A 27,585-nucleotide genomic window follows, 5' to 3' on the forward strand; every position below is an offset into this window, starting at 1 on the left:
AGTTTACTCCTTAGATGGTGCCAGAATGGCTTATTTGCTAACTTCGAGTCTCTGGTAGCTTATGGGAGAATTTTTTTGCGGTGTATTTAATAGCTGACTAAATGAAATTTTTACATTGCAGAAATGAGCTACACAAATCTTGTCACATAGCTCTGCTAGTGCTCACTGCAGGCCCCTCATTTAAAAAGCTGTGTTGGCTTACAGTATCGTCCCTGTACATATATAAAAACATGTTGTTGACAAGAGCTACACTTGGTGACCTGCAAACCGGCTGTGATTCCACAGTTATAACACTCGCAACTGTGGGTCTCTACATATAGAACAAGTAAAAACAATTCATACTCAAAGGCATATCACCCTCCTTAGTGTAATTCTTTATAATGCACTGCCAATTTCCATAAAGATGCTGGCACAGGAAACAGCTTTTAGTGCAGGGTTAAAATAATTTTCTGTTGGGAAGTGTTTCTACAATGTAAGGGAGTATGTTAGCTTACAGAAATACTAGGTCCTCATTTACTGTCAATTTCTATAAATTCTGTTAGCCGATGTATCATCTGTGCTTTGTTGTTTTTGCAAAGGAATGTTTCTGCTACTGGTTTTCTGTTCCCTCTGTTTCAGTTGCAGTGCAATACACCGCTACAGAGAAGGGATCTGGTTAGTTGTTAATAGTTATAGTGTCAGGGGTTTTTTCGTGTGTGTGTGTTATACTTTTCAGCAGGATTATATACTGTGGGAAGTGTTCTTTATCAAAGTGACACATTCTAGATATCTCACTGATTTACCTATTATGCATGTTGCAATCTCATTGCAGGCTATGTACAGGGCTTTCCCTTTCAATTGTGTACTGTGCAAGATGGCTATGCCAATCTTCATGCACTGGAATCTTAGTTGGGAGGAGTGGGGTTTATTCCCTGTGTCGACATCCTGACTTGGGTCTTCCATGATTTTTCCACGTTGCTAAAATTAATGCTGGGATGGTTCCACTGATTAGGCCGTGGCCGACTTCCTGTCCTATCCTCAGTTAATCCTGCCTTACTTTGTTTATGTTTTATATGGGGTGCGGCAAAAAGAGCTGACACATTTCTATGACAAATTCCAAACAAAGTAAATGACAAGTTTTATTTAACTCTCACTTGTAAGTGTATGACATGTCATTTCAGTTTCAGTAATTACTTCTTTTTAAAAATAATGGGCATTAAGTTAGTGCCATTGCTACATATATACTGATGAAGGCATCCATGAAAGCTCACCATCACCCAGCTGACTGTTTCCTGTGGAATGGTGGCAACTTGCTGTCAAATTTTATGTTTTGATTGGTCAATAATACAAGAGCAACGAGTATGTACTCTTGATTTGAGCTAGCCCCAAAGGGGGAAAAAACATGACAAGGATTTAAGTTGCATGACTGGGCAGGCCAACCGATGTCACCGCGCAACAAAATCAAATGACCAAGGAACATTTCTCTCAGCATCTCCATTGCTCTGTCAGCATTGTGGGCTCATCCTGCTGAAACTGAACATTTTCCATACTGTCAAGTTCATCCATTATGGGCATTAAGAAGGTCTCTAGCATCTCTCCCTATCACTCCAAGATCACAGTCACTTTAACAACTGTCTTGTTTAAAGATATGTGGGCCCAAATGCCAAAATCTGAAATCAAACACCATATAGTCACATTAGCGCTATATAAGGATCTTACATAAAACTGTCAAGGATTGTTCACTTCCCAATACAGTATCTGAAATTTCGCTTATTTGCGCTGCCACACAGTTTGCCTCATCAGTGAATACTATTAGAAATACTTCATAGAAAAAATATTGTTGAATGTCCAGTACATTGCCCTGTGGTTTTCCCAGTCCTTCTCCTTTAGTTCCTGGGTGAACATTTTGTAAGGATGCATTTGCAGTGCAGCAGAATGTCTGCATGCCGAGCAGCTCAGTTGTCTGGTTTAAAGGAAAGAAAGGAGACATACAGCACAATAACCGGAGAATGGAAGAACCGAAGAACGACAAAAGGACAACCAACACTACTATGGACAAAATACGAAAAGAAAACCACACAGAGAAGCAAGAAACAGGTAGAAGGGATAAAAACAAGAGAGCGGATGACCATGGCTGGCCGAGCACAAGAATAAAAAGGAAAAGCCAGCCACTCTGCAACACATTAAAACATCCAGCCTAAAAGCATTTGGGTGGAGGACACAACAGGACAAAGGACATGCGCAAAAACTTATACAGAATGATAAGACCAACCATCATGTATAAAACATAAAACTAAATTGGCCGATGAGGAGTTGTCAGCTAAAATTAATGTCAACGAGTCTGGTAACTGAAGAGTTGTCGCAGAGCAGCCAAAGAAGGATAGCTCCCCAAGATATGGGCAACTGTGAGCCGGGTGCCGCACCAACACTGAGGTAGGTCATCACGGCGCAGGAGGTAGCCACGTGTCACCTAAACATGGCCAATTTGGAGTCGACAGAGAACCATAAGAGTCCCTGCGGCAGGCCTGTGTGGAGATCTTCCACACATTCATAGTCACTTTAATGGCATGCAGTTTGTTGTGCATACTGAGTTTATGCCATTCCGTCTCCCAAAGCTGCAAAACCTTGCAGCGTAGTACTGAATGCAAGTCAGTTGCAGAGAAGCCGATCTGCATAAGTGGTTTCCCGTCGGCAAGTTTGTTGCCTGGGATTCAGACGTGACTTGGGGTCCAGACAAACACCATTGAATGATTGGACCATTCCAGGGCATAGATGGACTCCTGTACAGTCGCTAATAAAGGATGATGAGGGTAGCACTGGTCGATAGCGTGTAGGCTGCTCAAGGAGTCAGTACACAGAACCCCAGGGCATAAACGGACGTGCTCAACAGCACGCAATATAGCCACCAGCTCGGCAGTGAAAACACTTCAGCCATCATGCAAGGAGTGCTGTTCAATATGTCCTCCATGGGCATATGCAAAGCCAACGTGATCATTAGTCGTCAAGCCATTGGTGTAAACCACTTCATGGCCTCAGTACAGATCAAGAATCAACAGGAAGTGGCAGTAGAGAACCACGGGGTTAACTGAGTCCTTAGGGCCATGTGAAAGGACTCTAGTTCGAAAAGAAGGGACCGGACATAAACTGCAATTGGAAGCCCTGACCTGGGTCGCCGATGCAGGAGATGAACCACTGTGGGTGGGAAAAGGAGACAGTAATTCGGATGTGCAAGAGAACTATGAATGTGTGCCACATAACTGGCCAGCAGTTGTGCACGGCTAACCTGCAATGGAGGGACTCCGGCTTCCACCAGGGCACTGGTCGCTGGATTCGTCCTAAAAGCCCCTGTCGCTAGGCGAACGCCATTGGTGTACTGGGTCAAGTAAACGCAATGCTGAGGGCACCGCCAAACCATAAACCAGACTCCAATAATCAACACGGGGTTGAACAAGGGCTCTGTACAGCTGCACACCAGTTGGTGCTGCTCAGGCAGCAGAGGGCACTGAAGTGCTGCTAGCACTTCCGCTTAAGCTGGCGAAGGTGAGGAAGCCAAGTCAATCAGACGCTGAAAGCCAAACCAGTTCTAAGAATCGATATGTTTCCACTAAAGAGAGTGGATCATCATAACACACTACTTTGCGGCAGAAAACTGGAAACCATAGGCTAGAGCCCATGACTGCAACTTGTGGTTGGCTCCCTGTAGGCGCCGCTCAGCAACACCAGTACTGGTGGAGCAGTATGAAATGCTGCAGTCGTCTGCATATAGAGAAGGTGAGACAGGTGGCCCTACAGCTGCTGCTTGACCATTAATGGCCACTAAAAATAGAGATACACTAAATACAGAGCTCTCAGAGCTCTGTGGGACCCCATTCTCCTGGGGATGGCAGGGGGGGGGGGGGGGGGGAGGGGACTATGGGAGGCACCAACTTGGACATGGAAAGTACGAAGAGACAGAAAATTTTGGATAATAATCAGGAGCAGGCCTCGAAGACCCCACTTGTATGATCTGGCAAGGATATGATGTCGCCAGGTGGTGTCATATGCTTTTCGTAAATCAAAAAAAGACAGCAACAAGGTGTTGGCATCTCGAAAAGGCTGTTTGGATGGCAGACTCGAAGTACACAAGATTATCAGTGGTAGAGCAACCCTGGCAGAAGCCGCCCTGACATGGAGCCAGTAGGACATGTGACTCGACGACCCAGCCCAACTGCCAAGACACCGTATGTTCCAGCAGCTTACAAAGAACGTTGGTGAGGCTGATGGGCCAATAGCTATCCACATCAAGCGGGTTTTTACAGGGTTTGAGCACCGGAATGATGGTGCTTTCCCACTACTGCAATGGAAAGAAGCCATCACACCAGATCAGGTTGAAGATGAGGAGATGTCACTTGTAGTCAGATGAGAGATGTTTAATCACCTGACTGTGGATGCGATTGATAAATCAATGGCCAAGTAACTACCATGCGCCACACTGAAATGTGTGGCAGCCCCAGTATTTAAGAGGCAGAGGTCAAACTGAGACAGTAAAGTTTCGACATCTCTGCCTCTGCCAGTAAGCACGGTGCCACCCCACAAGCGGTTATGGGTGTTAAAATCTCCCAAAAGTAGGAAAGGTTTAGGGAGTTCATTAATCAGTGCAGCTAATGCATTCAAGGATACTGCACCATCTCGAGGAAGATATACATTGCATTTATTTCCTGTGTCATCCTTATTCTGGCAGCCACAGTTTCAAAAGGGGTTTGAAGGGGCATAGTTTCACTACAGACTGTGTTTAGGACATAAACGCAAACTCCACCTGACACTCTATTATAGTCGCTACAGTTCCTGTAATATCCCTTATAGCCACAGAGTGCAGGGGTCCACATTGCCGGGAACCAGGTTTCCTGGAGGGGTGTAAAGCTTAACAGTTTCTGTAGCTCAGCCAGGCGGTGGAAGAAACCGTCACAATTCCATTGGAGGATTATGTTATCGTGATACTGGGAAGGCATGGAACATTCAATGAGGCAGTTTAATCCTCAGGATCCCCTCCTGCCACCGACTTATTGCCTGAGCAGCCTATATCCGTTACGTCTGAGGGTCCGGCGAGATCTAGGTTCTCAGCGGACACCAGAATCTCCACCTCATCCGCAGAGCTTGGTGGTAGAGGTGGTGTGGGTGCTGCCGCAATTTCCTTGGTCTTGGGGATCTTCTTTTTGGATTTCTGTCACTGCTCCTGGGTTTCCCTGTCTTGGAGGACTTCACTGGCTCAGTCTCCAGGACTGAGGATGAGTGTGAAACTCTACGATCAGCTGCTTTTGAGCTCTTCAGCCACTGACAGGTGTTACCTTTCCCACCAGCAGAAACCAGGGAAGGGACCCCTTCCTAGCGAGAGGAGCCGAAGAAGACTTACGCTTCTCTGATGCAGAAGTGGGGACTAATATTCCTGATGGTTGAGTGGGGGGGGGGGGAGGGGGGGGGGTGCTGCCAAAGTAGGTGGTGCAGGAGCAACAGGGAGGGAAGTACCTCTCACCATCAAGGGGCAGGTGTAGTCTTCCAGCTCTGGGAGGTGACTGGGTTGGTGGAGCTAATGGGGCTGCAATTGTTGTAGCGGGGGCGTAAGACGATGTCATATGTACAGGATGTAGGCTTTCAAACTTCCTCTTAGCCCCAGTATTGGTCAGTGGGTCCAGGGTCTTGTACTCCATTATTTTCCTTTCTTTCTGGAGAATCCTGCAGTCAGGTGAGCAAGGCGAATGGTGCTCTCCGCAGTTGACACAGATGGGAGGTGGTGCACATGGAGTATTGTGATGTGGTGGGCGTCCACAATCTCAACATGTGACGCTGGAATTACAGTGGGAAGACATATGGCCGAACTTGCAGCATTTAAAGCACCACATTAGGGGAGGGATATAGGGCTTTACATCACAGTGGTAGACCATCACCTTTACCTACTCGGGTAATGTATCGCCCTCAAAGGCCAAGATGAAGGCACTGGTGGCAACCTGATTATCCCTCGGGCCCCAGTAGACAAGCCGAACGAAATGGACACCTCGCCGCTCTAAATTGGTGCACAGCTCATAGTCAGACTGCAAAAGAAGGTCCCTGTGAAATATGATACCCTGGACCATATTTAAGCTCTTATGGAGCGTGATGGTTACAGAAACATCCCCCAGATTGTCACAAGCAAGTAATGCCCATGATTGGAGAGAGGATGCTGTTTTGATAAAGACTGACCCAGATCTCATTTTGGACAATCCCTCCACCTCCCCAAATGGTCCTCTAAATGCTCAACAAAAAACTGAGGCTTCATCTTCATGAAAGATTCCCCATCAGCTCTTGAACATACAATGTACTGGGGCAAATAAAAGACGCTGCCATCCTTAGCCTGATATTCCTCCCATGGTGTGGCCAGAGAGGGGAACGATTTGGGGTTAAACTTCTGTGCATTGAATTGAGCCCGTGAACGCTAAGAGAATGCTGGTGTTTGACTACCAGCGAGAGATGATGTACTATACTTCATCACGTGTCATCCGCCCTGATGCCACCCACTCCGACCAGGTGTCATCCTCATGGGGGCCACCCAGCTGCACCAACGGCCACCTGGCAGGATGGCCGTTGCTGGGAGTCTCGATGCCCCAGAAAGACGGGCATCTACTCCTCAGCATACATGTGGAGTTAATGGTGAAGGCATCAGCAGAGTGATCCCCGTGTGGTCAGGAGGCTACAGCCAACAGTGTACATGGCGGCCCCACCACAACAGACTGGCTACCGTGCTGAATATAAGGTGCAACCAAGCAAACAAGTCCATTATCATCGTCAGCGTAGAAAACGATGCCGCACAGTTGATGGAAAATTACGCACCCACAAGGATGACCTTGCCCAACAGCTGGAGAACGAGCAAAAGTGGAGATCCACATTGACGAAGGATGCGATAGGTCTCAGCGCATGATAGACACGATGCACCTTGTAAGGCTCCCTTCCCCAATTGGCTCGCTCTTCGGGAAAGTTTTGATAAATGGAGGTCAAATCCTACAGGGGACCATCACATAAAGGCCGAAACATGTGAGACTCCTTTTAGTCGTCTATTAAGGCAGGCAGGAATACCTCAGGTCTATTCTAACCCCCGGACCTACAGGGGGTGAGCAGCTTTGAGATTGTTGAGGGGATGGTCTTACTACTGCCACGTGTTCAGGGGTTCTGGCAGTCGGAGGTCAACCGGATTGTTTTTGTATCACTGTTGATCCAGTACTGCAAAAGTTTTCGACCAAATGCAACAACATGTTTCAAACACGTCAAAAGTATACTCAAAAAGCACTCCAAGTATGGTCAAGTACTTTCAGATGAGAATTAAATAAAACTTGTCACATGTTTTGTTTGGAATTTGCTTAGCCTTGAAATGTGTCAGCTATTTTTTGCCATGTCCAGTATATATATATGTCATTTCCATAATGTACTTGACATTTCTCACACTGTTGTACCAAATGATCTAGGAATGAGTAAATAGATAAATAAATAATAAGTTATGGTCAGTGTTCACATCTGCAATGGATTTGTAGCTCCAAATCTATATAACTTAACCAATATTATGAGAAGGATAGATTGTTGTGCACCGTAAAGATGACACATTGAATTGCAGACAGGCACAAATGAAAAGACAGTTACACACAGAGCTTTCGGCCAAAAGCAGGGAAGGGAGAGGGATAGCAGGGGGAAGGAGAGAAGAGTACTGTCTAATGGAGTGAGTTGGGACCAGAAGGCGGCAGAACAAGGTTGCCAGGAGCAGTGCCAGGACACTTGGGTAAGGTGGGGGGGGGGGGGGGGGGGGGGCAGGGAGCAAAAATGTAGGAGGGGGGGGGGGGGGGCAGGGAGCAAAAATGCAGAGAAGCATCAAGGGGAAGAAACCGAAGTGTGTGTTGGCAGAGAAAGGATCACAACGAAGGTGAGGGGGCATGAACTGGGAGAAGATGATATGACAGAGGGGGATGGCGAAACTGTTGGGTGGAGTGTGTGGGGGACAGTAAGTTCTTGTAGGTTGAGGCCACGACAATTTTGGGAGCGCAGACCATGTTCTAAGGGTAACCCCTATCAGCGCAGTTCAGAAAAGCTGGTGGTGGACGGGTGGATCCTGGGTTGCAAAGCAGCCATTAAAATCAAGCATGTTATGTTCATGCTGCATGTTGTCCACAGGGTGGGCTACTTTTCTCTTGGCGGCAGTTAGGTAGGGGGCCACTCATGCTGGTGACAGGTGTTTGATTGTCATACCAATTTAAAAAGTTGTGCAATGATTGCAACAAGCTAGTACATGACATTGCTGCTTTTCATGTAGCTCGTCCTCTGACATGGCACCATCTATCCTATCAGCACCTTCCAATTCATGTACCCTCACCCTCACCCTCACCATGCCCTGCTCTTTCTGCCAACATACCTACCAGTCTTTTCTCCTTTTCTGCTTCGCGTTCTCCCCCTCCCCCCCCCCCCTCCCAGCCTCCCGAAGGTGCACCTGACTGCCTTGTCCTGCCACCTTCTGGTCCCTGCTCGCTCTACCACAAGATGCTCTTCTCTCACCCTAACATAGCCTGCTACCCCTCCCCTTCCCTGGCCCACTCCAAATTGCTGCATTCATTCAACGCAACAGTTGCAATCTGGCCAGAGCAGCTGGAGATAGCTCTCATGTGTGGATGAAGTTTGCCTGCTTCTGGGGATGATGTATGTGCATTTCCCTCTCTCTCTCTCTCACGAAGAAGGCTTTGGCCAAAAGCTCGGTGTGTGACAGTCTTTTCATTGTGCCTGTCTACAACTCAATGTGTCATCTTTACAGTGTGTAGGAATCTATCCTTTTCATGATATTGTTGGTATTCCAACTGGACTTTCCATTGTTTGACATGTACAACTTTCTTTCGTGTTTCCTAACCAAGTGCAAGCAATGATTAAATTGTGCCCTGTGCAAAATTCCACTAGGCATCCTCTCTTTCATTTGTTTCCCCAAGGCCATGTTCTTCAAATACTTTTCCTTCTCATTATTTTCCTACTGTTGGATTCCATTCCTCCATCACAATTAAGTGGAAACTTAAACATTTGAATAATTTCTTTTACTTGATCGCACATTCTATCAATCTCTTCATTATCCGTGAAGCTAGATGACAAACATGTACTACTGAGGTACAAACTGGCTCTACATCTGTCTTAGCTACTATAATGCTCCCACATCCTGCTGATAGTAGCTCAGCCACATTCCTACATTCTCATTCATTATTAGACCTCCTTGAGCATTACCTCTATTTGATTTTGTGTTGATTACTCAGTTCTTTCCTGATCAAAATTCGTATTCTTCTTGCCATATCACTATACTGAACTTTGATAGATCCATTTCTATTTGAATTCTACCTACCTACACACCCAGTTAAGGGGCCTGACCTCCCATACTCTGATCAACAATGAACTGTCTGCAAAAAGATCTAGAGGGGCCCTTGTTACATCCATCTGTGCAACAAGCATGCACTTCACAGTGGATTGCAGTTGTAGATGTAAATGTAGAAACATTTTATTTCTCAATGAAGAGTTGTTGCAGAATAGGATGCCGTAAAACAGTGAAACAAAATATGAATGATATGTTGATTTTTTGACATTTTCTTCTCCAAGGTATGACGTGCAAATGTTGCAGAGCTTGGATGTTTAAGAAAATCTATAACATTTGATTTTCACTTCGGATTTTTATCAACAGAATGTTCTGTTTCATTTATTGATTTTCCCTCATGCATTATTTTTAATAGCATGCTAGCATTTTCCCCAGTTTGATACACAGTCCATATTCAACTAGGCTAGGATTCAGTTACGAAAAATGACCAGGAAACCTTATTTGGATCCTACAATTAACTTTCCAACACAGGCGGATAAAGATGGTAGATTTCTAATTCATAATGTTTTCTCTAATGAAGCTCAAAGCAAGAAAATAATTGCAGAATGATTTCGACTCTACACTGTGTGCTGATACGAATCTTTGTGGCAGATTAAAATTGCGTGCAGGACGAGGGCTCGAAATCTGTGCCTTTGCCTTTCGTGGGCAAGCGCTCTACAAACTGAGCTACCCAAGCACGACTCATGACCCACAACCCATCCCCCAGCCATGGCTAATCCAGGTCACTGCAATTCATTGCTATTTGGAAGTGTTGATGACAACTTCTGTGAAGTTTGGAAGGTAGGAGATGAGGTAGTGGTGGTAGTAAAGCTGTGGGGATGGGTTGTGAGACATGCTTGCGTAGCTCAGTTGGTAGAGCACTTACTCACGAAAGGCATAGGTCCCCAACTTGAGTCTCAATACAGCAGACAATTTTAACCTGCTAAGAAGTTTCAAGAAAATAATTGTGTATACAGTATAAAAATGTTCTCTCTGATCGTGATATACAGTTAGTTAGGATAAATAATTTAGTGTCTTACAGTATTGATACTGCTTAGTGGAAGCCAAATGGAATAATTAATGAGTTCCAAAAAAATGTTTTTAAGACTAGTTTGAAAGAGATGACTTGCATGGAAAAGTGAAGCATCATTAGAGGGAATGTACCTCTTGAGAAGAACGAGTAGAGATCCTGCTGTAGTTGTTCCCTACAAAAACTATCAAAAATTCCTATGAAGATTTATTAATAACTCAAAGAATGTGCACTTACTTACTTACTCCTCGGCTCTACAGCCCTTGAAGAGCATTGGCCTGCATCACAATATCCTGCTATTCTATCTGATCCATGGCTTTCCATCTCCATCCTCTGACAGCCAGCTTTTTCATGTCTTCTTCAACTCCATCCACTCATCTCTTTCTGGGGCATCCCCTCCGCCGTCTGCCTCCAGCCTTGCCATCAAAAATCCTCTTACATGCTCTGTCTTCTTCCATTCTGACCATGTGCCCTGCCCACCGCAGCTTTCTTATTTTAATGTAGTGACAATGTCAGGTTCTTCAAAAAGGTATTGTAGTTCTGGATTCGTACGAATGCGCCAAAGTTCTTCATCATATATTGGGCCATATATTTTACGTAGCACTTTTCTCTCCCATATGCTAAGGATCCTTTTCTCATTTACAGTATTGGTCCAAGTTTCAGCACCATACCTAACAACTGGTCTTATAATTGTTTTGTAATTGAGGATTTTTGTGATAGAAGCGAACACCTAAACATGGGTAATGAGGCAAAGTAGCATCTGTCACCTGCTGCTATTCTGGCTTTCACCTCACTGCCAACATCATTTGCCTCAGTGATAGTCGATCCAAGGTGCTTGAAGTCTCTCACCCTACTCCCTGTCGGCTATCCTGAGATTTGGTAGGTTTTGTTGGTCGATCATTGCCATATACTTGGTCTTTTTGACATTGACTGTGTATGTTAATTTGATGTTCATAACATTTTTCGAGTAGTATGCACAATGTGAATATCTGGTCAGTTGTTGACCTATTTCTTCTAAAGCCACTCTGATAGTCTCCAACTCTCTCTTCCACATATGGAGTAAACCTGCTGGTTAGAATCTTGGAGAAAACTTTATATGTAGTATTTAGTAGGGAGATTCCTCAATAGTTCTGGCAGTTTAATTTATCTCCTTTTTTATGCATGGGGAACATTATAGCTGCTTTCCACTCCTTTGGCATGCTCTCCTCTTGCCAGATATTCAGTATTATTTTATGAATTGTTTTCCACAGCGTTTCCCCTGCATATTTGAGAAGTTCAGTCTGGATCTGATCTTCTCCAGGCGCCTTATTGTTTTTAAGGTCTTAATGGCTGGCATCACTTCCCCCAGTGTAGGTTCTGGTGTTAAAACCTCTGCCTCATGTTGTTGTTGTTGTTGTTGTTGTGGTCTTCAGTCCTGAGACTGGTTTGATGCAGCTCTCTACGCTACTCTATCCTGTGCAAGCTTCTTCATCTCCCAGTACCTACTGCAGCCTACATCCCTCTGAATCTGCTTAGTGTATTCATCCCTTGGTCTCCCTCTACGATTTTCACCGTCCACGCTGCCCTTCAATACTAAATTGGTGATCCCTTGATGCCTCAGAACATGTCCTACCAACCGATCCCTTCTTCTAGTCAAGTTGTGCCACAAACTCCTCTTCTCCCCAATCCTATTCAGTACCTCCTCATTAGTTACGTGATCTACCCACCTTATCTTCAGCATTCTTCTGTAGCACCACATTTCGAAAGCTTCTATTCTCTTCTTGTCCAAACTAGTTATCGTCCATGTTTCACTTCCATACATGGCTACACTCCATACAAATACTTTCAGAAACGACTTCCTGACACTTAAATCTATACTCGATGTTAACAAATTTCTCTTCTTGAGAAACGCTTTCCTTGCCACTGCCAGTCTACATTTTATATCCTCTCTCTTCGACCATCATCAGTTATTTTACTCCCTAAATAGCAAAACTCCTTTACTACTTTAAGTGTCTCATTTCCTAATCTAATCCCCTCAGCATCACCCAATTTAATTTGACTACATTCCATTATCCTCGTTTTGCTTTTGTTGATGTTCATCTTATATCCTCCTTTCAAGACACTGTCCATTCCGTTCAACTGCTCTTCCAAGTCCTTTGCTGTCTCTGACAGAATTACAACGTCATCGGCGAACCTCAAAGTTTTTACTTCTTCTCCATGAATTTTAATACCTACTCCGAATTTTTCTTTTGTTTCCTTTACTGCTTGCTCAATATACAGATTGAATAACATCAGGGAGAGGCTACAACCCTGACTCACTCCTTTCCCAACCACTGCTTCCGTTTCATGCCCCTCGACTCCTATAACTGCCATCTGGTTTCTGTACAAATTGTAAATAGCCTTTTGCTCCCTGTATTTTACCCCTGCCAACTTCAGAATATGAAAGAGAGTGTTCCAGTTAACATTGTCAAAAGCTTTCTCTAAGTCTACAAATGCTAGAAACGTAGGTTTGCCTTTTCTTAATCTTTCTTCTAAGATAAGTCGTAAGGTTAGTATTGCCTTACGTGTTCCAACATTTCTACGGAATCCAAACTGATCTTCCCCGAGGTCCGCTTCTACCAGTTTTTCCATTCGTCGGTAAAGAATTCGCGTTAGTATTTTGCAGCTGTGACTTATTAAACTGATAGCCCGGTAATTTTCACATCTGTCAACACCTGCTTTCTTTGGGATTGGAATTATTATATTCTTCTTGAAGTCTGTGGGTATTTCGCCTGTCTCATACATCGTGCTCACCAGATGGTAGAGTTTTGTCATGACTGGCTCTCCTGAGGCCATCAGTAGTTCTAATGGAATGTTGTCTACCTCCGGGGCCTTGTTTCGACTCAGGTCTTTCAGTGCTCTGTCAAACTCTTCACGCAGTATCTTATCTCCCATTTCGTCTTCATCTACATCCTCTTCCATTTCCATAATATTGTCCTCAAGTACATCGCCCTTGTATAGACCCTCTACATACTCCTTCCACCTTTCTGCTTTCCCTTCTTTGCTTAGAACTGGGTTTCCATCTGAGCTCTTGATATTCATATAAGTGGTTCTCTTTTCTCCAAAGGTCTCTTTTATTTTCCTGTAGGCAGTATCTATCTTATCCTTAGTGAGATAAGCCTCTACATCCTTACATTTGTCCTCTAGCCATCCCTGCTTAGCCATTTTGCACTTTGTGTCGATATCATTTTTGAGACGTTTGTATTCCTTTTTGCATACTTCATTTACTGCATTTTTATATTTTCTCCTTTCATCAATTAAATTCAATATTTCTTCTGTTACCAAAGGATTTCTATTAGCCCTCGTCTTTTTACCTACCTGCGACCGTAGCGGTCGCTCGGCTCCAGACTGTAGCGCCTAGAACCGCATGGCTACTCCGGCCGGCTGTCAATAATTACCAACCTTTTTCACTATTGATGTTATTTTGGAAAATTTTTGTGAAGGTGATGTACTCTTGAATAATATATTAACTGAGATATATCTCAAATGAGCAACAGTAATATACTCAGTAATTCACAGTTGGGTTTCAGAAGAGTTGCTCTCTAGACAATGCCATTTACATGCTTACTTATAAAATTTTACAGGCATTAAATAACAAAATGGCAGTGGATGGTACTTTCTGTGACCTATCTAAGGCATTTACTGTGTGACTAACAATATTCTCCTAGATAACAGAGTTTTTATGGAACTGGTGGTATAGCCAACAAATGGATGACGTCCCATCTAACCCATTAAGTTCAACTGCAATTCAAAAGGAACAATGATGTACATAATTACTACACCAGAAGAAAAAAAAAATTCATTATGCCACATTGAATTCGACACAAAAAGGGATGCAACCAAAATTTTTGATAGCTTAGCCACTGACAAATGTCTGGCCGGCAACAAAGTAGAATTTGAAAGCAAACTCCTTGACATTTCCTATTCTGTACGAGAATTTCCACTTTGTTGGCATAGTTTATGTCTATCTTCAAGAGTCTGCCTGATTGGTTTCTTCAACATCACTGTAACACTCGCCCAAGGGCCAAACAAACCTGTGACCATTTGAGCTGCTCGTCTCTGTACATGTTCAGTATCCCCAGTTAGTTCAATTTGGTACAGGTCTGACACACTTGAGTAATATTCTAGAATGGGTTATACGAATGATCTGTAAGCAATTTCCTTTGTAGACCGACTGCTCTTCCCCAGTATCCTACCAGTAAACTGAAGTACACCACCTGCTTTCCCCACAATTGAGCCTTTGTGATCATTCTACTTCATAGGGTGAAGGCTCTAGTTTTGGCCACTACCCCACTTATGGCCACCTTGATGTCAAAGGTTAATTTTTAAGCTTCTCTGGAATACCAGCCAGTTCTACTATAGATTATTATAAACTTTGTGAAAGGCTCTCTTCATTTGTCTACATAATCATTCTTTTGTCTGTTTTTGTTTGGAGACACCATTTTGTGAAATGATCAGTGTTGCAGAAGCTGGGTTTTGCAGAAGTTTTCTTTAAGCAACACATGATCTGTTTTTTTGTATTTTACATGTTTAAATAAAAAATCAGAAGAAACTTAATCTGTTCAGAGGTAAGATAAGACATTATATTTTCATTTCTTTAAAGTTTTATATCGCTCAGCCTAAAAACATGTTATCAAAAGTATGTGGCCATTAACAGATCCATATTTATCCCTGGTTCCGTGTTATGGCCATTTATGTGGCCATAAGTGGAGACATATATGTATCCTGTTTTGGCCACTTCTAAAAACTGATACAAAAACATCAATATTAGTGTTCTGTCCTACATTACACTAGGCTAATTTTATTTAAATAGGCTTATTAAAATATTTTTGGTATTTTTAAATCAATGTATACCTCATTGTTAGTATTGTCTTGGCATATCATACTAATTTACCTATGCTTGTAAGATACAAAATATGCAATAGGCACTATTCAAATATGCAACATTCTTTAACTAAATCTTTGTGCATTATTTATAGGAAAAATGAGTCAACCAAAGAATAAGAAGTTTCAGTATTCTCCCAGCAATGTTAAAGATGCTCTAAAGGCTATTGATGAGGGAATGAAGGTTGCTACTGCAAACAAGTTGTACAAAGTTCCAAGGACAACATTAAGAAACAAAATTTCTGGTGTATCTCCAAAAGAATCTACAGGGCACTGTGGTCCACTTTCTGTCTTAGGAGAACAAATTGAAAAAAAAATTGGTGGACTGGGTTTTGGACTGTTCTAGCATGGGATTTCCAGTTACTAAAGAAAATATCTGTGCACAAACTTATTGAGAATGCAGATATGGAAAGTTGTAAGGCTACATTTACTAACAATCGACCTGGAAAAAAGTGGTATTATGGATTTCTTAAGAGGCACAAGGTTCCGTCACAAAAACATGCAGAATATGTCAATAGGTCTAGAGGTTCTGTTACAGAAGAGAAAATAAGAAACTGGTTTCAGAAGTATCCATCACTTTAAATGATATGGATGTGTTAAATAACCCAAATAGAATTTTTAATATGGATGAAACTTCTTTTTTTCTGGCTCCTAAAGGGGAATTAATCATAGGTCCTCGTGGCCATCATGTTTATGAAGAGTCGTGTAACTCTGACAAAGATAACGTTACTACATTGTTTGCAGTGAATGCTGCTGGAAAAGTTGCTCCTCCCTTAACACTGTTCAAATATGCAAGGATTTCAGCATCATTGGTGAAAGCAGCTCCTCCAAACTGGGGCATTGGAAAAACAGAAAATAGGTGGATGACAGGTGAAAGTTTTTTTGAGTATATAACAAATGTATGTGATCCGTTCTTGAAAGAAGCTGAAATTCCCCGGCCTGTAGTAATATTTTTAGATGGACACTGCTCTCATTTGACACTTCATTTGAGCAGATATTGTAGGGAAAATCAGATCATTCTAGTTGCTCTCCATCCCAATTCTACACACATCTTGCAACCATTAGATGTAGCTGTCTTTGGACCTATGAAAAAAATGTGGAAGAAGATTGTTCAGAAATGGCATTTTGAAAATAATGGCACTGAAATTTCAAAATCTGATGTACCTTCTGTTCTGTCACAAATTATTACAGAACCTAAAATGGTGGCAAATATTCGTGCTGGTTTCAGGGCCACTGGTCTGTTTCCATTTAATGTGAACAATGTAGATTACAGCAAGATAGTTGTTCGTAGTATACCAGCCTCAACCACAGTTCAGACAAATGAGGAACTTCCGAGACATTTCTCATACATAGAAAAGCAAATTGATCCTGTCCTTCTAGATGAGTTCAGAGCAACCAAGAGAAGCAATCATGAGTGGGAAGGAAATCAAGAAGCATTATTACTTTTCAAGTTCTGGAGAAAAATAGCTGATGAGGTTGAAATGCATGGTGCTAGTGGTAACACTGATGACATTCTGACAGATAGCATAGCGCCTCCCTCTGAAGATAATCAAACAGAGAATGTTTCACAAAACGCAGACAGACTTAATCAAAATGTTGATAATATTGACATATTTTCAACACGCAATTCAGATATTCCTTCAACACCCACCAACAGTCTTATTCCTGCAGATATATCAACAACCCCCAACAGTATTTCACTTAATTCAGGTACTCCAATATCCAACCATAGTCCATCTTCAGTGTGTATCCAAGTGACACCACCAAAATCATTAGCAACAGTTTTTGAAAGTGTTATCACTAGGCCAGAACCTAAACAACGAGGCACAAAGAGAAAGAAAGAACATACACCCACTGTTGTGACTAGTGACAAGTGGGTGGAATATCATAAACTGAAGGAAAAAGAGAAGCAGGAGAAGGAGCAGGAAAAAAGGAAGAGAGAAGCTATGAAGGAATTAAAGTCCAAAGAGCAGCACTTGGCATTATCTCACGTAAAAAGGGGGAAAACAAGAAACAGACAAGAGTTAAGTGATAGGCCAACAAGGTCTTCCGAGGAACGAGAATGGACGGACAATGGAAGCAGTTTCGATGACTGTGTAGAAGGAGATGAAGATGAAATACCAGAAAATGTGAAACTATCTTCGAGTGAGAATTTGAAAGTAGGGGACTTTATTTTGGTAAAATTTAGTTTAAGAGGAAATAGAAGAACAAGACCTGCAATTTTTAAGTATGTATCTGTAATTTTGAAAGTGTTTCCTGACTCTGAATATGAAATTCAGTGCCTAAAAAGTTCTAATGTTCAGAAAACTTGTTTCGAATACATTGAAAATGATGTTTCGACTATAACGGGTGAAGATATTTTAGGGAAACTGCCAGATCCAGTCTTGATGCAAGAAGGACGTTCATTAAAAACAAAGTTCCCTGGTTCCATTGATACTCGTGAGAAATAAACTTGTGTGGAAATTGATTTAAGTAATTACTGGGACAATTCTTTGCCTAACGAATTTTTTTTTCTGTTCATTCAGTTTCTGTACCTTTTACCTATTTGATGTATGTTTGTTGTCTGTTGTCTTATATACTTGTATAAAGCACAAATTACTTTCTGGCACATGGATTGACAATTATTTTAGCCATAGTTTTATTATAATATGAAGTGGCCATAAGTGGGGAAACAACTGGCCATAGGTAGGGTTAACATGGCCAAAACTGGGGAAATGCACCATTTATTTTTCAATATTTTTTTCTGCTTTTGTTAAATAACTTAGAATATTTGTTTCTACATGGTTGTAATGTGTAGACTTTGAAGCAATAGATACGATTTTTTTAAGTAATTTGTATACTTTCTTCCTATACTAAAAATGTGGTGTATCTCGAATTGCCCTTAATGTGGCCATAACTGGGGCCTCGACCCTATCTCTACATAGTATTACATCAATATATGTGTGGCCAATTCCAACTATGACGTGTTGAGATTATACTCATAGGATACAACAGGTTTTCATTTTGTGAAGTACATAATTTAACATTTCTGAATATTTATAGCAAGATGCCAATCTCTACACCACATTTATCTGACTGAATATTTATGCAGCTTCTTTCAGACAGTACTTCATTATAGATAACTGCATTATCTTCAAAAGTCTTAGTTTACTAGTAATATTGTCCGCAAAATCATTAATATACCACATGAACAGCAACAGCCCAACACAGATCCCTGGGGCACACCCAAAGTTACTTCTACATCTTACGAGGACTCAATTTCAGACACCATGCAGTGTCCGCACTACCAAAAAGTGCTCAATCCTATGACAAATTTCGCTTGATACCCGATATAATAGAACATTTGACAATAAGCGTAGGTGTGGTACCGGAGTATTTTTTTTTTTTTTTTTTTTTAATCAAGAAATAGTGCAAATAGCTGACTGCTTTGATCCAAAGCTTTCAGTATGCCATGTGAGAAAAGTGCAAGCAGGGTTTGGAAGGTACGAGACAAGGTACTGGCAGAAGTAAAGCTGTGAGGACAGGGTGAGAGTCATGCTTGGGTAGCTCAGATGGTAGAGTACTTGCCCATGAAAGGCAAAGGTCCCGAGTTCAAGTCTCAGTCTGGCACACAGTTTTAATCTGCCAGGAAGTTTCGGGGTTTCACATGATGAATGTTTTTGGAATCCATACTGGTTGGCATGAAGGAAGTCATTCTGTTCACGTTATCTCATTATTTCTTTATTGTGGGACCTGCAGCACATATTATGTCACAGTAGCACATTATGCAGTGAACTAATATAAAGTATGCTAATCAATATCTTATTTTAGTATATAAGCTTATTTCAACTTTACTGCCTTCAGCAGTACATGTTCTGATGTTGTACATATGGACATATGTCAACTCTGAGTAAATCATTATTGCTGTCTACAGATGTTCGATGTAATTTTTTTTCCAGCAATGTTTGAAAGTTGTTTTCTAATTTTCTGTTGTATGTATATTACATTTTTTTTTTCTTCTTTTTCATCTTACAGTAGTAGAAATTCAAGTTTGATGGCTAGTTGTTTACTCAAAGTATACGACAGTTGTAGAAGTAAACTGGGGCAATTCTCCTCAGTTTTTCTTTGCAAAGAAACATTTGAAAATGGAGTTAAGCATTTCAGCTTTTGTTTTGCTGACCTCAATTTCAGTTCCTGTCTGATTCGCAAGAGACGGGGGATTAACTTTGGTGCCACTAACAGCCTATACATACAACCAGAATATAATGTTACCCTACTACTCTTTATCAGACATTTCCCACCACTGATAACAATACCATTTGTACTAATCCAAGACTTCAACTAGTACCTTCTGCTCATTTGCCTGTATATAATATTAACAGTAGACATGTCTACATAACATTTCTCTGATCTGCTCCTAAAATTATTTCTGTGCCTGCAGATGACTCTTCATTCCTGATTATGTACAGTACACTGTTTGTCACAGAGTTTTCATCAGAACTGGCAGATCAAATGTCAGGAAGGAGCACAATGAATTTTTCTGTGGTTGCATCTGCCTACCTACCTGCATGGTAGTATACACAACACTAGCTTTCCAAAGGAACTTAAAGGCTATCTGGTGAAGCAGAAATTTTACAATGGTAATGAGTACCTGTTAAATTAAATTTACACGTATTTTTCTTTGTAATGGATAGTGTCAAACTGCAATCAAAATGGTTGATCCTTGGGAACTAAGTGATACTGAACGTTCTCTGTTTAGAGTGTGTCATTTTTACAAACACATTTTCTGTAGGTGAAGTACATCTAATCCTGCAGGGTCAAATATAATTCCATTCAATTGAGGCATGTTAACAAGAGTTTACTATATGGTATCAATCTACAGAGATGCTTGTGACGCATCCCCGAGAAAACACAAACATCCCACTGTTATAAGACTCCATAGACAGTTTAACACAGACACTATCAATGGCGAAAACAGAAGTGTCACACTTCATATAATATTGATTCTTCAAATTCCATTGACCATTTACAAAAGGAATATTATGCTTCACTTAAGGAGCACTGAAAGAAGGCACAGAACATGAATCCCTGCATAATCTACCAACAATTAAAGCAGCATGCTCTAGTTCCCAGGCTACAAGTGAGATTTTTGTAGTTTTGCTCAGAAAGACGTTTGGAAGAAGCACTACTCAAGTTGCGTGATTCCACTAATGTAGCAGACTGTATCGCTGTAGATGTGATTATGAATGGAAGCTGACCGCTTATTAAATTGCAGTAGCACAGTTAGTGGTTTGTACCGTTTAACTATAGCGTTACAGAAACAAGGAACTTCAACGCTGAATAACAGGCAAAATTCGTTATTTTTCCTTCAAAATGTAATACGAAAACTTTAATAACGTGATTTACATACGAAACATTCAAAACATTTTAATGGAATGGCTCGGTGTAGTGTCCACACGTACTTAGACGATAATACATTAATTATAGCAAAACGGAACCTAATAAATATATTCTCCTTAGTCACAAGACAGTTTGTAAATACAATTCCATACACACACACATGCACACACGACATGTTAACCGCCATGAACTGAATGTTAAAACCCACCTTTCAATGACAAAACTGTATACAAAGACTCCCTGACTCCAACACTCGAAAAAAAAATTTTTAGATTGTCTTGAAATTAGCTTTACCTGGGCTTCTTTAGTAAATGTCGGAATTTCTTCCTCTCCATCGCTTTCTTCCGACGACTCCTCGTTCAGCGCTCTTAATCTAATCATTGTTAGATTCCGCACAAGTAAATCTCCAAGATCAAGTACCCGGTATTCTACGCTCTTACGGCGTCTATTTTATAGTTGCTATCTGTCCATTGTTTACGTTTACCTCTCTCATCAATGCACTGCTTTGCCCACTGTCACTCCCCCCCACTCATTATCCTATGTTTATAAATTGCATTGTAAACCAGCCAAAGATACATCTGCTGGTCGGAAGCAATAAACTTAAGAAAATCGCACAACTCTCATATTCGTAACAAACCAGCAGAATTAACTGCAAGTACGTTTTGCAACACCTCAGTTATAGGCAGTTTTTCTGATGCTTCTACCTCCTAGATAAAAATTGACAATTAATTCGTGCGGGACATATTTTTGGTCATTTCGAATTTGAGTTTTTTAATAAAATGATTGCTTAAAATATGATATTTCGCGCATTTTTTTCTTTTATAGAGTGTAAAGTTACATTTTCCTTCTTCAATTAAGCAGCATATTCTTTTAGTTGTAGATTGTAGTGCCCTCCACCATACCATTTAACAGAATTATATCTGATAGGCCTAATTTTTAATGTTGAATTCCTACTTAGACTATTCTAGGCTTTTTTCTTAGCATGAAAGACCAAACAGACTGCTGAAATTCTAAAATGTCATATGTTAAACTTAACTTTGAAATAATCTTTGGCTTACCTTCGATAATAGTTATCATGGCAGGCGACAGGTAACGGAGTGGGTGGGATTGTTATGAAACTTTTTTATTCAGTGCCATTGTTTAAAATGTGAATTACGGTCTGATGACAGTGCGATGAGCGTTTTCGGTGACTTCCGAAATGTTTGGGCACAGAGATTCCCAGGAAGCAGTTTGCCAGCAGCTTGGGAAGAAGATGTCAGAACAAACCTTGCCAAACACAAACAGAAAGTTGCAGTCTTGAAGGAAGAATTAGAGAAAGAAGAATTTTACGTGGAATATCTCGAAAGACTTTTGTTAGATGTCGAAAAACACAGATCGAAAGTTTCAGACAACGAAGAATCGAGTTCCGAAAAAGATGACGCTCAAAATGAATCTAAACGCGCAGCTAGTGTTAACGAGACGTCCACCGAAGCAGTTGTTGACGGAGTAGGAGAAATAGAGAAGAGTATACAGCACGAAGATACAGTGGAAAGGAATGACAGTTCTGTCCATCAGTGTGTGAGTGAATTAGCGTCCCCTGAATCCAAGGTTTCCAGATCCAATAGTGAAGTTACAGAGAGGCCATCAGGTTGTGGTAAAGGACATGACAATAGACGTGTGAGGAGCATAACGCACCCGAATATATCAAATTATATAACAGTTATTGAAGTTAATGGATTGAATGCTGCAAAGCGAGAAGGGCAAAAGGATGCTATCAACAAAGAGCAAAAGGATGCAGCCAACAGGGATGTACCAATTCCGAAAAAGGTACCTCCAAAACCACCACCTAAGAGGATTAGTAATGTTCGAGGAGAACTTTATTCGGTGATTGCAGCTGAAGATTTAGCATGCACCAGGCTGGATGAAAATGCTAGTGATACATTGGGTAGTGCTTCAAACAGTGATAGAGCTGAGAGAAAAGAGAAGAATGTTGACACTGATCAAAGTGACGCAGCATTCAGTGATAGGAGTGCTAGCAGTTCTCTTGAACGAAGTGCTTCTGGGGAAGATGGAGTTAAAAATAAAAATGATGCATATAATCTTACATCAAGTAGAGATTCCATAATGAGTGACAGTGGTGAAGGTTTAAAATGTTTGCAGCAGGATGATGAAGAAGAACCTTACTATGATTCTGTCGCTCAAGATGGAGACTATGTTTATTTACAAACAGGTATGAATTGTCAACAGTCTACTATTATTTCTGTACACTATTAAATTATAACTGCAGTTGTATAGGCCTATATCTGTATTTTTGTAAGGTATTTCTTGTTCATATATTGATTCAGCTTAGTGTTTTATTTGTGATTATTTCCTGCAATGTTCAATATGTGACTAAACAAGTAGCTAATCCAATATGTAAATATAGAAATATAAACATTCATATGGATGTTATTTAAGAAACTAGAGTTGAGCATTTGATGTAAACAAGAAAGTCAGAACAGAAAACTTCATACTTATCACAGGCAAAGAAACCATGATAAATTATATAGCCTGCCATAAATACTTAACAAATATGCGTCGCAGAAACTATATAGTGTTTTTGTCAATAATCCAGTTTCATGGAGTCTCATCTCAATCATCAGTGAAATCCTCATTAAATTACATGACACACACTTATTAACAGTCCATACAGTTAACTTATTAAAGATCCCTAGTAGTGAGCCGGCCGCTGTGGCCGAGCAGTTCCAGGCGCTTAAGTCCGGAACTGCACTGCTGCTATGGTCGCAGGTTCGAATCCTGCCTCGGGCATGGTTGTATGTGAGCTCCTTAGGTTAGTTAGGTTTAAGTAGTTTTAAGTCTAGGAGACTGATGACCTCCGATGTTAAGTCCCTTAGTGCTTAGAGCCATTTGAACCTAGTAGTGAAATGTCAAATCACACTGGCAAGCACAGATTCAAGCCACATTGTTTAATTCTGCTCATTTACCTGCAGGGCCATATAGATTGCTGTGAAGCAACTCTTAGAGTGAAAAAAATCATTAAATTATAATGAATTACCTTCACTATTAGTTAAAAATGTGATACCTTTCTGTCGTTAACATAGCAGAAATACAGACCTTAAGAAACAAAAGCAGATGATTCACTAGTGACACAAAAATATTAGCAATGTAAATCAAACTATAGAATGCACACTGTATGTTTCAAAAATTTGACAAGACACGGTAACTGACAACATAACTATCACCTTCATACTATGGTACAGCTCAGTCTACCACCACACACAGCATGACACAACACAACACAATCCAGAACATCATTCCCCTCAAAGATCAGCATCTCTACTAGCCCTGCATATCATAGCCTCCACTAGGCTTCTGTGGTTCTAATAAGCAGGGCATTATCAAAACCAGATCAAAACAATATAAATGATACACACCACAACTGATATTTACAACTGAAACTCCAGACGCCAAATGTGTAACATATAAAGTTACATTTCAGAGTATGTACTGACAGCTGGACTTCACTAGATCTTTGGAAACAGATTTTCAGTATAGCTGCTATAAGATGACCATTGAAGTGGTTGGACTGATGACCTCAGAAGTTAAGTCGCACAGTGCTCAGAGCCATTGAAGTGGTTGCACTTTATTATTTCAATTGTGTGGTGTCAGTTCAACATTAGATACTGCACGCCAGCTGTGACGTGTAACATAATGATGATGTGGCATGTGCTTTCTTACATTGCAAACAGAGGTAGATTTATTTTGATTTGATATTATCTTTTGAACTGTATGTTGTGACTAATTGACCTGTACACAGCCCTCAGATTAGGTTAGTTTGGAAGGTGACACTGGATTGTGAATTGACAAAACCAACATATGCAGTATTATGAGAATAACTGTAATTCTTGTTAAGTAAGTAAAGCTGTTATTAACCGAATGGCGATCACAACAGTTACATTGCCATATCAGGAGTCTGTGATAAGCTCTTGCTTTCCCTTCATCTTTGAACTTACTGACCCAGCCAATAATATGGGTACCTACAGTGCAACATGGATTCCAAACAGAGGTGCAAGCTTGCATTTTTCACATGATCAAACCTTTTATGATCCTTGATGAATGGCATCTGTCAGTTAAATATATTCGACATATGCTGTATCAATTTACTGCAGTACCCAAAAAGTACTCTTTGCCAAGCTTCAGGAAGAATATAAACGTACTTCTCCTTTTCAGTTTCTGGAAGCCTTCATCAGACATTAGTATAAATTCTGTTATAGTAACAAAAGGAACTCCATCAGATCGTTATTTACATTAGTCACGTCTTTAAAACGGATAGTGGGCATATGATGGTATTTGGGTTTAACTGAACGCACTGACATCGGATGTCAGCTTTGTCCCATAATATAATGATAATGGGTGTAACATCATATGCGTACAAAAAAAAAAAAGAACAAAATATTGACAATACAGCTTTTTGTCTGTATTAGTTTTTAAAATTTAGTCTCAGTTGTTTCAGTGCCTGAGGTCAAGATGAGATTGAAAGGTGACATTTTGATTGTGAGGTAGCAAAGTGGTGTCAAACATTTCAGTTAATCTGACATTTGGGCAGTGTAGTGCAACAATACTGATTTCCTTTTGAGCTTGTTATTTATTAACTCACAGGATATGCCATACTTTTGCCTGAAATCTTAGAAAATTATAGTACATTATTGTAAACTCATAAGTTCATCTTAATTAGTTTCAGTTTGCTTCCCAATCACTTTTACAGAATTATATCCAGAATTCTTGTAAACTATATCTATATCTGGCTAAAGCCTGAAGGCATACCAGTTTCTTTTGCATCTTATAAACTCTCTCATAGCTTGTGCTGTGTTGATTCTCAACCACATGCTTGTACTCTCAGTGTAAGGAAATAAAATGTTCCACAGCTCTATACAATGAAAAGAACAAATCATGTTTTGTTTGTCTAAACCAACCACAGTATATCATTAGTCGGGATAATGGAAGCGTCCGATTCCACCCCTCTGCTTTGACTAATGACGTCACCAATATGGCGGAAACGACCATTCACAACAACTCCCATACCACTCCTATGATGTCATCAAGTAAACGTCACAACACGAAAATAGATCAAAAAACCACCAAATATATATTCCTCCAAAAATATAATGAAACTAACGGGACAAGTGGAGAAATTGGGAGTTTTTGGGTGGGGACAAACTAAATATACACACATGCCACTACACCAAACAACAAAAAACACTAAAATCACGAGACCCCACAACCTTCCCAAATTCCACTACACACAAAATCCACTGGAATCGATAACTTCCCTTGACCTAAATAAGTCAACAGAAACAATTGATACCACACTATAAATCTCAAAAATTTCACCACTACCACACTTAATCCTACCACAAAAAAAAAAAAAAAATCTAGAAAATCAAAATTGGATTCGAACACTTCCCTTGACTTATATAGGTCAACAGCCACTAACGATACCAAACCAGCCATAGCCACAACCACACCTTGCAGTCAAACACTTCCCTAAAGTCATATAAGTCAACCACAAAGCAAAATACCAAATCACCAATACAAACGACCAAACAACTCACAAACACCCCACCAACCATTAAAAAAATCAACTCCCCACTAAAAAGCTCTGCCGCAGCCATCTAGGTCAGACACCACAATCTCTCTCTCTCTCTCTCTCTCTCTCTCTCTCTCTCTCACACACACACACACACACACACACACACACACACACACACACACACGTGCAAACAAACAAAAACATGCAAACCAACAAAAAAAAACACAACCAACTAAAACTCCCACCCCACCCACAACCCAACCAACTAACTAAACCCCCCCCCCCCCCCCCCCAAAAAAAAAATAAAAAATAAAAAGACCCATAAACCAAGAAAAAACAAAAGCAAAAAAATCACAATCACACTCTACAACTCAACGACAACTGTAACAAACATAATCCTCTACACAAAATAAAAAAAACACCCCTCCCCCCACATCCCTCTACAAACTTCACCAACAACTAACCCCCCCCCCCCCCCCAAACCGCAGCTACCAGCCCCCATCCAACACCTAACTAACCCACAACCTTCTGCCTATACATCCTATTAACCACCCTTAAAAAAAACCTAAAAATGCCGTAGCCCTCAGGGACACTCTTCCGCCAACAGTACTCATGTAGATGGGACCGAAGATTAGAAGAGCACCTCTTCCCCCTCCCAATCCCTTACTTAACTGCCGCGTAAAACCTCTCTGTAGTATTCGTACAGGCCCCCGTCTCATAATTCTTACACTCAACACTGTGGTTCACTACTAAATGATTGTACCCTTGATGACCCAACTCCCTATAAGAAGAAAATGCATCTGAAACAGAACACCAGGCCCACCCTACCTACCCTGTACTAAAGATATTCAGAACACACCTCATGACAATAAGAATACAAATCAAGCACCATTCTCTCACTCACACCCACCTCACGCACACAGAAACTGTGAGAGGATTTAAAACAAAAATGATACGTCACTAACACGATTTCTCACATGCCCAACCTAGACTTCTCGAGCCAGGAACCTTGCCTAATGGAGCGCCATAAGTTATCCTTACGACATCTCCACATATAGCCATCCCTGGTCTGAGATGCCGGAATTTTAGTAAGCCTCATTTCTTCACGACACACTGAACACTTCACAACTTCAGCCAACAGGACGAATAGCTGAAGAAATTTTATTAGAGACTTCGCACTGTCCCCCATCATCGCCAACAACCGAAAACTGTTGACCTTGTCAGTCATATCCATACCTACCAAAGACATAAACAAAGCAATTTACCAAAATTCACACACGGCGAACAGAAAAAAAAACTACAATAACATTGACATAACAAAACCAAAATTGTTAACTCACTGAAAAATATTAC

General features: G+C 41.0%; 2 protein-coding genes across 2 annotated transcripts in view; one reads left to right on the forward strand and one right to left on the reverse strand.

Annotated features, from left to right (window-relative positions):
* LOC124783727 (calcineurin-binding protein cabin-1-like) overlaps positions 1 to 21,260 on the reverse strand; it is a 252,819-nt gene extending 231,559 nt beyond the window's left edge. The window contains exon 1 of the mRNA XM_047254043.1: positions 20,958 to 21,260. Coding sequence (XP_047109999.1) covers positions 20,958 to 21,044 — 87 coding nt within the window. The 5' untranslated portion in view covers positions 21,045 to 21,260. The remainder of the gene's footprint in view (positions 1 to 20,957) is intronic.
* Positions 21,261 to 21,752: 492 nt separating this feature from the next.
* Positions 21,753 to 27,585, forward strand: part of LOC124789340 (active breakpoint cluster region-related protein) — a 134,977-nt gene continuing 129,144 nt past the window's right edge. Inside the window, exon 1 of the mRNA XM_047256665.1 lies at positions 21,753 to 22,872. Within this exon, the coding sequence (XP_047112621.1) occupies positions 21,837 to 22,872 (1,036 nt within the window). The 5' untranslated portion in view covers positions 21,753 to 21,836. The remainder of the gene's footprint in view (positions 22,873 to 27,585) is intronic.

This window comes from Schistocerca piceifrons, chromosome 1 (assembly GCF_021461385.2).
Source record: "Schistocerca piceifrons isolate TAMUIC-IGC-003096 chromosome 1, iqSchPice1.1, whole genome shotgun sequence".
NCBI lineage: Eukaryota > Metazoa > Arthropoda > Insecta > Orthoptera > Acrididae > Schistocerca > Schistocerca piceifrons.